The sequence below is a fragment of the Esox lucius genome, chromosome 17 (genome assembly GCF_011004845.1).
Source record: "Esox lucius isolate fEsoLuc1 chromosome 17, fEsoLuc1.pri, whole genome shotgun sequence".
Taxonomy (NCBI): Eukaryota; Metazoa; Chordata; class Actinopteri; order Esociformes; family Esocidae; genus Esox; species Esox lucius.
In genome coordinates, this window is record NC_047585.1 from 40,740,083 (window position 1) to 40,752,519 (window position 12,437).

General features: G+C 45.6%; 2 protein-coding genes across 3 annotated transcripts; one reads left to right on the forward strand and one right to left on the reverse strand.

Moving 5' to 3' along the window:
- Nucleotides 1–514: 514 nt before the first annotated feature.
- On the forward strand, nt 515–3,657 carry LOC117592933 (proline-rich protein 2-like). The gene is made up of 3 exons (XM_034287434.1): nt 515–597; nt 2,240–2,299; nt 2,343–3,657. The coding sequence occupies exons 1-3, from the start codon at nt 515–517 to the stop codon at nt 3,655–3,657; spliced, it is 1,458 nt and encodes a 485-aa protein (XP_034143325.1).
- Nucleotides 3,658–4,037: 380 nt separating this feature from the next.
- Nucleotides 4,038–11,901, reverse strand: LOC109616785 (ubiquitin carboxyl-terminal hydrolase 37-like). Of its 2 annotated transcripts, XM_034287468.1 has the most exons (18): nt 11,851–11,901; nt 9,972–10,285; nt 9,676–9,749; nt 9,532–9,574; nt 8,970–9,137; nt 8,503–8,634; nt 7,981–8,113; nt 7,729–7,865; nt 7,500–7,599; nt 7,333–7,412; nt 7,030–7,235; nt 6,841–6,887; nt 6,558–6,633; nt 6,308–6,443; nt 6,092–6,224; nt 5,568–5,756; nt 5,116–5,416; nt 4,979–5,001 (listed from the first exon to the last, which is right to left on the reverse strand). In XM_034287468.1, the coding sequence occupies exons 1-15, from the start codon at nt 11,875–11,877 to the stop codon at nt 6,188–6,190; spliced, it is 1,710 nt and encodes a 569-aa protein (XP_034143359.1). In that variant the 5' UTR covers nt 11,878–11,901; the 3' UTR covers nt 4,979–5,001; nt 5,116–5,416; nt 5,568–5,756; nt 6,092–6,187. The 2 variants fall into 2 exon arrangements, with proteins under 2 accessions (XP_034143360.1, XP_034143359.1); XM_034287469.1 differs by lacking the exons at nt 5,568–5,756; nt 6,092–6,224; nt 6,308–6,443; nt 6,558–6,633 and adding exons at nt 4,038–4,260; nt 4,629–4,781 and having other exon boundaries at nt 4,958–5,001; nt 5,116–5,191.
- Nucleotides 11,902–12,437: the final 536 nt, after the last annotated feature.

Below are 12,437 nucleotides of genomic sequence, written 5' to 3' on the forward strand. Positions count from 1 at the left end.
ACAGAGGTTGAATACTTAGACTGTGGCTTATCAGTCAAAAACCATAAGCCCGGCTCAACTAGATGAGGTGAGCAAGGCCCCACTACCTCAGACGGCAGGGCAAATTATGACCTTTCTGGGGATGACAGGGTTCAGCTCAGACTGGATAGAGGACTATGCAGTTAAGGTAGCACCCCTATGGGAACTGATGAAAAACGCTGGACAGCAACAGTTAAGCACTCAGTTAAATTGGAACAGTGATGCTTTGACAGCTTTTGAGACAATAAAACTGGATATGCAGTCTGCATCTGCTCTGGGAACACAAGATGATTCAGAGCCATTTTGTTGTATGTTGCTAATAGAGATGGGGGATATGCAACAGCTTGTTTTGATGCAGGACACCTGTAGAGGCAGGAAGAAACAATTAATTGCGTACTATAGCACTAAATTGGATTCAGTGGCACAAGGATAACCACCCTGTTATCAGGGGTTGGCAGCAGTCCAATATGTGTATGATAAGGCATCAACTATCACCATGGGATACCCAGTGATCATCCACACCCATCACAAGGTGGCAGAGATGACAGAAGAAGGGAACTTTGTTTTGATGGATTCAAGGTTGTTAGATTATCTGCCTCTGCTGACATATCCAGACATCATTATCAAACGATGTACAACAGTAAATCCAGCAGAATGAGTTCCCCTTGGTTACGAGAGAGAAGCTCATGATTGTGTGGCAGCATCCTTGACATTTACTAGGCTACGGCCTGACCTTCATTCAACCCCAATTTTGGGGTCCGAAAGAAGATGGATCCTGTTATAAGGACTATGAGGGAAATCATGCAGGATTCGCAGTGGTCAGAAGAGACAGACCATAGTTAACCAGGCATGTGTACAGCCGTGTTCTGCTCAATTAGCAGAACTAAAAACTTTGGCAGCCGCCTGTAAGGACGGACGAGATAAGGTGGTGAACATCTGCACTGATTCAGCCTATGCACATGGTGTCTGTCATTTATTTGGAGCTGTGTGGAAACAGAGGTTTTAGGAAAACGGATGGAACACCCATCCTGCATCAGGAACATTAAAATAGTTGAAACTAAAACGTAGTCTGCCACGTCTCCATGAACATGGAAGGTTATTTCATGGACGTGTTTTGTGTTGGACAACGGCCTCACCTACAATGCATTACGCATCCCAGGATGTCAACAAGGACATGAGCAGAAATAACATCAAATTCAACAGTTGGATTGGTTTTCATAGTTCTACTATATTTCCAAGTTATTTGTGCACATATCAGTTTGCCATTTAGAAAAGTAGAACATGTTTCAGCCCTGCCTGACACAACAGTCTAAGTTCATGTCTAGCAGAAGCACTGCTTCATTGTGGCCAAGTGTCCCAATCCTGGTCACAGCATACCGACAAATGCTGGGGGCCCAGCATCTCAACATGGGGACAGTAGAGCAGTCCTGATGCTGGGAATGTGTGTATATTTAGTTGCTTTGCATTGGCATACTAGAGACCTGATTAAAATCAAAGTATGATAAAAAATTTATCATTTGCATCAGGAGTCTGGTAGTAGTGTGACGCTAAAGGCAAAAAATATGTAGCATCTTGTTCCCAAACGTTTCTTGGAGACACACAGCCATTCCATGTACTATTTGTATTCCAGAACTAGCCTGAATCTGTGTCAGGTACTTATCAAAACCTTAAACCATTTGATTCAGTTGGGTTGGATCAGGGCTACAACTAAACTGTGAAATGACTGGGGGTCCCTAGGAGAGGTTTGAGAAATACGGCTCAAGGAGACTGCTGGAATTCCCAGGGACTCCGTTGGCGTTACCAACGTGGTTGAATTGATCCTGTTGTACCTCATTAATTTCCTCAAGAGACCAAGACAGAGTCATATTTAAATAATAGCTACATGCACAGATTTATTTGGGGAAAGTTTGTTATGGACATGCTCTGTTGCAATATAGAATACAAGAGGACTCTTGATGGGTAAAATAATTGCTGTATACGATACAGTTTTGAGTACTATTGAAGGAAATTCATATAGTATTTGAAACATCACACTTCCTTATGGAAAGTCCAGAAAGAGATCTGTTAAATGTAACATGGATTACATGTTATTATGGCCCAAGTTCAGGCAGTCAGTAATCTAAATGGTTAGGTAGAGAGACATCTTGTCCTTACAGCCTGGGGGAGATAGGGGGCTCTGCTGCCACTGTTGTCCCTACTGAGGCTGAACTGGGGTTGTGAGGCTGGGCTGTGGGGGTGGGGCTAACAGGGGCAACACCCTCAGCCAGACCCCCAGCCCAACATCAACAGGGGCAAAACCCTCAGCCAGACCCCCCCAGCCCAACATCAACAGGGGCAAAACCCTCAGCCAGACCCCCCCAGCCCAACATCAACAGGGGCAACACCCTCAGCCAGACCCCCCAGCCCAACATCAACAGGGGCAACACCCTCAGCCAGACCCCCCAGCCCAACATCAACAGGGGCAAAACCCTCAGCCAGACCCCCCCAGCCCAACATCAACAGGGGCAACACCCTCAGCCAGACCCCCCAGCCCAACATCAACAGGGGCAACACCCTCAGCCTGACCCCCCCAGCCCAACATCAACAGGGGCAAAACCCTCAGCCAGACGCCCCAGCCCAACATCAACAGGGGCAACACCCTCAGCCAGACCCCCCAGCCCAACATCAACAGGGGCAACACCCTCAGCCAGACCCCCCAGCCCAACATCAACAGGGGCAAAACCCTCAGCCAGACCCCCCCAGCCCAACATCAACAGGGGCAACACCCTCAGCCAGACCCCCCAGCCCAACATCAACAGGGGCAACACCCTCAGCCTGACCCCCCCAGCCCAACATCAACAGGGGCAAAACCCTCAGCCAGACGCCCCAGCCCAACATCAACAGGGGCAAAACCCTCAGCCAGACCCCCCAGCCCAACATCAACAGGGGCAACACCCTCAGCCAGACCCCCCAGCCCAACATCAACAGGGGCAAAACCCTCAGCCAGACCCCCCAGCCCAACATCAACAGGGGCAACACCCTCAGCCAGACCCCCCAGCCCAACATCAACAGGGGCAACACCCTCAGCCAGACCCCCCAGCCCAACATCAACAGGGGCAACACCCTCAGCCAGACCCCCCAGCCCAACATCAACAGGGGCAACACCCTCAGCCAGACCCCCCAGCCCAACATCAACAGGGGCAACACCCTCAGCCAGACCCCCCAGCCCAACATCAACAGGGGCAACACCCTCAGCCAGACCCCCTAACCCAACATCAACAGGGGCAACACCCTCAGCCAGACCCCCCAGCCCAACATCAACAGGGGCAACACCCTCAGCCTGACCCCCCAGCCCAACAACCACAGGGGCAAAACCCTCAGCATGACCACCCAGCCCAGCCTCAACAAGGTAACACCCTCAGTCTCAAACCAAACCCCAGGCCAGCCTCACACACCCAGCCAAAGGTTAACAGGGTCAGTAGTAACCAGCCCCCACGACCCCCCCCACCCACCCTCCCAAGGCCCAACATAAGTAGCAGTGACCCGGTCAAACAACCCAGCCCAGCTTCACAACCCCAGTTCAGCCTCAGTAGGGGCAACAGTGGCAGCAGGGCCCCCTATCTCCCCTGGGCTGTTAGGATAAGATGTCTCTCTGTCTGACCATTCAGATTACTGACTACTGGAATTTGAGACACAATGAAAATGAAATGAAAAATATGTAGTCCATGTTCGGTCTTGTTTGAGGACATCCATAAGGATGTGTGATGTTTAATATATAACATTTCCTTCAATTATAGTAGGAAGACTATTACAAGAATATTACTCAGCAAGAGTCCCCTCCCCTGGGAGTAGTTAATTAATCAATCAAATACATTTATAAATCAGCAGTTGTCAAAGTGCTTTTACCAATCACCCGGCCTGAAACCCCAAGGAGCAAGCAGCAACAGTGTTGATGCACAGTGGCTAGAAAAAACTCCCTAAAAGGTGCTGAAACTTAGGAAGAAACCTAGAGAGGAACCAGACTCTGAGGGGTGGCCAGTCCTCTTCTGGCTGTGCCGGGTGAACATTTTAAAATTTGTAGTAATTAATGAATGCATGTGGGCAGTGTCCAGAGTCTATCCAGGGGGTTTGGTGATCAGTGGAGTGGCAGCTGGAATCATCAGGCATCAGTCATCTGCAACACAACCAGGTCTTTGGACAGAGACAGCTACAAGTCTTTTCAGCCTGGTAATTCTGAGGTGTGGTCCAACACCTCATGTCCTTCTAAGTTCAAACAGAGGAAAACACAAGGACAGTTTTGAGAGTGCATTCCTTAGATTAACAAGGACAACAATGGAGAAGACCTGACCATTAACATGACGAAAGAGCATGTGTGAATATGGAGGATGCAGTGTGGTAGACACGTAATCTATATTTATCAACACATCACTGAGTTTATTGGATGAAGCAGTCTGGAAAAGCTAGTTTGCTAAGCTGGCCAGCTAAATGCTAATATTACGGATACATAAATAATATAATATTTGTGTATCCGTGCCCACCCCTGGGCCAGACTACACTTAATCACAGAACAGGCTGAGGAGGTCAGTCTTTAGTAGACATTTGAAGGTTTGCACTGAGTCTGCATCTCTAACCTTTATCAGCAGATCATTCCACAGTAGTGGAGCTCAATGGGAGAGTAGTGAGAGGATCCACTGAGCGTTTCGTTAAAGTTGGGCCTTGATGGGTAGAAACTTGATAGTGGGACCCATTAGGCCTGGTAAGATGGGGCCTTCTGCTTCCCTGTCCTGAAGGGTGAAAGAGACCACACTTACATGCAGGACACACACTGTACAACCATAGCAACACGATAAGCGCTAACAATTAGCCACGGTTTGACGTTCCTGAAAGACAGGAACATTCAATTGCATTCCACTGCACTTTACAAGTACAAGAAAAGGAAAACGGTCAGAGCAAGAAGTACCTGTACGTGTAGAAGAGCAGGTATGAACTCACTAACGTAGTGGCCTGTGGGACAAGGGAGACAGGACAAGGTCAAGGGTCAGGCTGTCATAGGTAGTGCAGTTTGTTGTATGTCGTGTGTACTGTCTGTCTGCATGTCAGTTCAATGTATTTATTTACCAGACATCATGCTGCCTCCTAAATGGGAGACTATGCCAGTCAGCTGATAGTCACTGGAAGTCTTCACAGGCTCCTCCTGGCAGGAAACACATGACATTCTTATCTGCTCAGTCTGATTATTTCCCAGGAACCCCCTACTGTGTAAAGTCACGCTATATTCCCATTAGCCCTGTTAAATCATCTGTGGGCTGTCATGACATTTCCATTGTTTTTCTGCTTGTCTCTCTCCTGTCTCTTTCCATTCAGTTGTGAGGAGATAGAGAATGTTTGCCACACATTCCCGGTTCTTGGTCATGTGAATCTGAGGGGTCAAAGTACATAAAAAAAAGTTGTGAGGATGTGGTCAGTGAATACCTCTGCAGCACATCACTGACAAGGTCTGAAAAAGGTATAAATGACAGGTTCTCTGACTGCAGTATCGCCAGCCGACATTATGTGTAATGTTGACACACCTGAAAGGCAGAGGGCGATGTCTCTGTCCTGTCCAGGAGGGCTGATGGCATGTTCAGTCGGGTCCTCTGGGATGACATTGTGCAGGGGTGGCATCGGAGAATCTCAGTTTTGGAGGAACCGAAAGAGGCATCTCCAGCTTCTCCAGACCTGAAGGTCCCCCAAATCTCTTCAAGTGCAGGACCAGCACACTGTCCAGAGACCGAGACAAATAAACAGACAAATAAGCAGACAATGACCCCAGAAACCAAATCAATACATTGAGGAAGCAGGTGTTGCCAATGTTGGGCAACCTGGGAAGAACAAGTGGTCATTAATATCCTCATATAGGTCCAATATACAAGAGGTGGAGTTGCTTATGTAATAAACCTTTAAATAAAAGTGGCTTATGTAATAAACCTTTAAATGAGAGTGGCTTATGTAATAAACCTTTAAATAATACTGTACAACCATCATTTATATTAAGCTAAATCATATTGTACGCAGCAAACAGAACAAGAATATTACTCAGCAAGAGTCCTCTCACCTGGGAGAAGTAAGTGGATTCATTGTCTAGCCATTGTTCATGGGAGTGTTTGGTAAAGTTGGGCCTTGATGGTTAGAAACTTGATAGTGGGACCCGTTAGGCCCTGTAAGATGGGGCCTTCTGCTTCCCTGTCCTGAAGGGTGAAAGAGACCACACTTACATGCAGGACACATACTGGGTGGTCATAGCAACACGATAAGCGCTAACAAGAAGTACCTGTAGGTGTAGAAGAGCAGGTATGAACTCCGGGCTCTGGACCTCAGCACAGAGGCTTCAGAGGACACCGACACCTGGCTGTCATTACAACAGAGCCATTGTCCACTGGCTCCCAGGACATCACTAACGTAGTGGCCTGTGGGACAAGGAAGACAGGACAAGGTCAAGGGTCAGGCTGTCATTAGTAGTGCAGTTTGTTGTATGTCGTGTGTACTGTCTGTCTGCATGTCAGTTCAATGTATTTATTTACCAGACATCATGCTGCCTCCTAAATGGGAGACTATGCCAGTCAGCTGATAGTCACAAAAAGTCTTCACAGGCTCCTCCTGGCAGGAAACACATGACATTCTTATCTGCTCAGTCTGATTATGTCCCATGAACCCCCTACTGTGTAAAGTCACGCTATATCCCAGTTGCCCACAACGCTGTTTAATCATCTGTGGGCTGTCATGACATTATTTCCACAGTTTTTTCTGCTTGTCTCTCCTGACTCTTTCCTTTCTCTCTCTTTATCTATATATCTTTCTCCTCACCACTGAGAACTTTTGCCACACTTTCCCTGGTCCTTGGTCATTTGAATCTGAGGGGTCAAAGTACATGAAAACATGTGAGGATGTGGTCACTGAATATCTCTGTAGCACCTCACTAACGAGGTCTGAAAAAGGTATCAATTACAGGTTCTCTGACTGCAGGAGCAGACATTATGTGTAATGTTGACACACCTGAACAGAAGAGGATGCTGTCTCTGTCCTGTCCAGGAAGGCTGATGGCGTGATCAGTCGCATCCTCTGGGATGATATTGTGCAGGGGAGGCACCGTGTCCCCACAGAGCTCAGAGAGTCTCAGGTTTGGAGGAATCGAAATAGGCGTCTCCAGTTTCTCCAGACCTGAATATCCCCCAAACCTCTTCAAGTGCAGGACCAGCACACTGTCCAGAGACCGAGACAAATAAACAGACAATGACCACGGAAACCAAATCAATACAACACTGCCAGCGCTATAATAAACTCAACTATGGCACTTACCGAGGCAGGGTTTGAAACTGCTCCATCTTTGAGGCCTGGAGGCCTTTGCAGACATGACATCTGAAGTCCACCATGTATTTCTGGGTCACAAACAAACAGATTGCAACAGTGAATGACAACACAATTGTAATTAGACAGTGTGCCGAGAGCGCGGGCTGTTTGCTGACCTTGAAATAAAGTGCCAGGCTGCCCTGCAGGGTACGTTCAGGGCTGATGTCCAGGGAGAGGTGGTTGTACTCCTGCTTGGTGGACGACTTCCTCCCGCAGCTTCAGAAGCAGGAAAAGACAAGAAACACATTAGACCTCACAGATGAAGCAGAACATTCCCTCTAAGGACTTTTACGCCGAGGGTTTTGACTGCTTTTAATTTCCCCCAACCAGTGACAGATCTCCTACCTGTTACAGGTGACACCTGATGCTGTCATGAACTCCAGCTGTGAAACAGGGCATATGTAGCCCACGCTGAGCTCTGCCAGGATCCTGCCCTCCGCCGTCAGTTGGCACAGCATGTTAAGAAGTAACTCGTGTGCGTCCTACAGTACAAGGAGCAGAGAAAAGACGTAGATGAAGACAGGTCAAATGACAAAGACAGAATGAAATGTCACAAGAACTTGGAGGAGTTGTGCTACACCCGGTCTCCAGACTCACCTGCTGACTGTCCTCCATGTACTTCATATCCTGTTCAAGCAACGAGTACTTAACCTTCATCAGGATTTCCCATTTTGAGGCCTGGTTGGTGCCACTGCCATGTTGACAAGACTGATGCACCTCTGACAGACAACTAGAGAGCAGACCAAGACTAAATCAGTAGCTGAAAGAATGGTGAATAACCCACCTGGCTACCACCTGAGATGTGGGCATCAAAGACACTCTTCAACTAGAGCCACTGCATTAGAGACATTTGTTTATTTTGTTTACAGAAATTGTTTTCTTTGAGGACGGAAAGTCAAGGAAAACGGCAATGACGAGTTGTTTTATTATTTTAGGATAATTGGTTAAGATGTTTCACCTAAATTCAGAGCATTTTTCTAGACTAAATAAACAAAATCAGCAACATATTATATTCTCTAAGCAGTTCCTTGGCTTGTTATTTATTCAATAACTTACATTTCTGACCACAAATAATGGATTGCTGTGTGTGTGTGTATGTGCAAATTAGTCTTCTTTTACCTGAGCAGGTTAGAAGTCGGGGACAATCTCCAGAGATTTTCCTGGCGGAGGATTTCCTTGAAGAACAGCGGTAGGAACAGAAGGCACTGCAGCGTCGCATTGAGGAAGCAGGAGTTGCCAATGTTGGGCAACCTGGGAAGAACAAGTGGTCATTAATACACACATATAGGTACAATATACAAGAGGCAGAGTGGCTTATGTAATAAACCTTTAAATAAGTCATCTTAATCAGGAATCGTTATGTGAGTACACACACAGACACACACACAGACACACACACAGACACACACACACACAGACACACACACAGGAGTGGATGTTCTTTTGACTAAGCTAATCATAATACTTCATGGGTTCATTAATGTCTAATAAATCTGATATAGTTTGACAGTAAGACACATCATATATCAGGCATTGATCTAAACAATGACGAGTTCAACATTATTTTGAAGGGTGATGTGGTTTACCCAAGCAGTTCCAGGTTGATGAGGTCCCTGGATTCTCCTCTGTCGCGCCGGATCTTTTTTCCCAGATTCAGCTGTGTGTTTGAGCGGGTTCTGGAGAAAATCTGGCCCTTGGTGGCTGAGACTGGGCCCTGGGGCTTTGGGCTAAAGTGGTCTAGAAGAAGCAGTGGACTGGAGACAAGACAGAAACAGGTCTAAAGTCTCTGAAACAGAGATGGTATCACAGAACACAATCTCTACCTAAATGCTGTAGAATATAGTGTAAACCCAGTCTGATTAGGCAAGCATGTATTACTGTCCATATAAATACAGTTGACCAAGTAGAATTGAGGAATATCCACTAGATGGAGCTAGTAGAGCATAAAACTACAGATGTAGGAAAATGGAAGAGGACTTTTACTAAACACTCCAGAGTTGGAGCCTGATCTAGGTTGACCAGTTCAGCATTTTAGATAATAATGAATCTGATTCTTATGGGCTGAGATGTCCTTGTCCTAAATCAGCAGCGCTAAAACTTTGAGACCCTTGACAAATATGGGCCCCGGTCTTGCAAATCTTAACCCACCTTTCTGAGGAGACTGTTGCACATCTGGGACTCATAGACGGCACTGAGGGGACACAGAGGTAGACAGAGGATGAGAGACATGTTCTCGACGGCTAGCAAACGCACAAACGTGTTCAGAAATCGAGGTCACATCAGAATACAGACCATGGACGGCGGCCATGCTAGGTGTCTTCGGCAGTTCTGTCGGCGCTGCCAGTGTCTCTCTGGCCTCAGTGGTGCTGCAAACACATGGTCAGTTTAGCTGAGGGCTACTCAACTCTGGTCCTGGAGGGCCAAAACACTTTCTGCTTTCATCCACCCCTTATAAGGGAATAGGGCTGTCACCATTCATCAAGTAATTTGATTACAAACGGTCCTCCATTAGACTTTACTACCTCAAATGCTTCTGTTAAAAGATACAAAGGTGGCTTTTCACCCGTACTGTACTTGGTTTGACTTACATGACTGTTGTTTCCTCAGGGCTGGTCTCTCCATGACGGTCCAGTGGGTTTGGAGGAGTGAGACAACCAGGTTGGGAGACCACTGTAGAGGCATTTACTGGGGTAGTGTTCCTGGGAGGTGACCCCGCGGGGAGAGAGGGGGGTTCAGCACCAGACTGAGTGGAACATTTAACAGGGGATGGAGGTGGATGGGGGGAAGAGTGTTGGACGGAGGTAGTGGAGGCATTTCTTTCACAATGGTCAGGTGAAATCAAAGAGAGGGATGAGGTCCTTCTCTTTTTCTGCGGCTCCACGCCAACTTTGTTTCGCTTTTTCTGTGGAGAAGAAACATTGAATAACTCAACTACAGCCTATTCTACTGATTGGATTTATCCATCTATATGTTCTACTTGAAATGGTTACTACTATCAAGCTAGCTAATGTATGCACACTAGCTAGCTCAAATTTACTAACTACATATACCACCAAAAGTAAATACATGATACATGTCAAGTAATTTCCTTACTTGGTAGGGCACACTGAGTATTTTCTGTGTTATATATCAGCTCATTTGAGCCAGACATGAGGAAATAGACTTGGTTTCTAAGCGCACTATACTCTCTCATTCATTCTCATGCATTCTGTCTGCAGCGCATACGCGAGTTCGCGTGTCGTTTGATTTGGGCTTAATGCCGTCGAGGCCTTGACGCTCCCGGCACTTTTATGATCTCTCATTCATTCCCATGCCTTCTGTCTGCAGCGTATACGCGCGAGTCTTCTGATTTGGACACAACGTTATGTGGGCAGGGTTGCCATATTGTATTGACAGTATACTGCACAAACAGAACACCTAAAAAAAACCCGCTATTGTTTAGACCCACTGAGGGCCATTTTTGCCTGCACATTGTCACTAAAAAATCCGAATAAAATCATGAAACACAAAATAAATCATGAAATTGCATTCGATTTTAACTTTTTTATGGATTAGGTGGCTGTGCGAGGCTACAATACCACACCCATAATTAATGAAAGTGCGCTGATTGGCCCGATTGAACCGTAGCAGGTTCACTTTTATCCCTCTAGCTTTAATATGTTTATATGTTCTCAGTTCCAAGGTGTTACGCTGCTATATTATTGTGCTGGGGGATATGAGGAATGCACTACTAACTTTTCTCAGTCTCCTCCAGTTTTAAATTTTAGGAGGAGATGAGGTCCTGGTCCACACCTGCGGATTACCTGGTTTGGGGGGCCCGTTGCTGTCCCTGTACTTGTCCACCTGGTCATATTTCTGACCTAGTCTAAAATCAAATAGACTCTGGATTTAGCCCAGAGAAATTTATTTATTATTCCAATTGGACTCTTAATATCTCACCCGGCACAGCCAGAAGAGGACTGGTCACCCCTCTGAGCCTGGGTCCTCTCTAGGTTTCTTCCTAAAATTCGACCTTAGGGAGTTTTTCCTAGCCACTGAAATTCAACACTATTGTTGTTTGCTCCTTGGGGTTTTGGGCTGGGTGTCTCTGTAAGGCACTTTGTGACAACTGCTGTTGTAAAAAGGGCTTTATAAATAAATTTGATTGATTGATTGATTGATATGTGAGGTTGCGGGATCTGGCGCTTGTGCGAGGCGACACATTAAAACGTGTCTGTTTCTTTTTAGAAGGCCAAGTGGTCCATTAGATTAGAAAAGCTCTGTGATCCTACCTACACAATAAGTCTACTTTTACAATGGAATTTGCGAAAGACAAACTCTTTACATAATATACATCAATATGATTTTTTCAATCATCATCCAGGCCACTTTCACATTTAAAGTTTTGTACACTTGTTAAGACTAATTTACTACTCAAATTGCACCACATTTTTTATATTGAATCTTATATTGAATTCGATATCATACCTTAATGCACGAGGAGATGCAACCCATGTCGTTATTACTAACTCGGTAACTAATGAAGACTAATTCATTTCCACATTAAACTAATAGATAAATAGTCAGGTGACGTAACAATGTTCGGTAACGTCATCAGACTCTGTGACTTCATCTGCCATTCATGGCTGTAAAGCCAAGTAACATAGATGTATTTTAATGGTGGTAAAACGATAAGAAAACGGATTTAAAAAAATAAGAAAACAGATAAAATTTGATTTTTTTTTTTTTACAAAATGATCTGTCCCAGTTCACAGAGCCATTAAACAAATGCTCCTATCCCCAGCAACGTATTCGTAGTACGTGCATACATTGTTATAATTTTTTGTATGAATAATCGAAAAGGAAACCTTAACCCGCACTCCCCACGCACGCACACCTTTGTAAAACTTTTTTTTAAATGAGTTGGTCTCGAATTAGCTACATCAATATCCACGGGCTAGTTTTTAATTTAGTGATAACAACTATTTTCATTATAAATGTCATTCTCGGTTGGTGATTTGAAACCTGCATGATAATATTCAGATATCATATTCAGTGTGTATCATTCTATGGTG

Bases quoted from the DNA above. Each gene is read 5' to 3' on its own strand.
- LOC117592933 (XM_034287434.1), top strand. From the start codon at position 515: ATGGGATACCCAGTGATCATCCACACCCATCACAAGGTGGCAGAGATG. The intron at 598-2,239 runs GTTGTTAGATTA...TGGGGTTGTGAG, and splicing joins TTTGTTTTGATGGATTCAAG to GCTGGGCTGTGGGGGTGGGG. The intron at 2,300-2,342 runs ATCAACAGGGGC...CCCCAGCCCAAC, and splicing joins AGCCAGACCCCCAGCCCAAC to ATCAACAGGGGCAAAACCCT.
- LOC109616785 (XM_034287468.1), bottom strand. From the start codon at position 11,877: ATGGGTTGCATCTCCTCGTGCATTAAG. The intron at 8,635-8,969 runs GTAAACCACATC...TGTTCTTCCCAG, and splicing joins ATCAACCTGGAACTGCTTGG to GTTGCCCAACATTGGCAACT. The intron at 7,866-7,980 runs GTGAGTCTGGAG...CTTGTACTGTAG, and splicing joins ACATGGAGGACAGTCAGCAG to GACGCACACGAGTTACTTCT.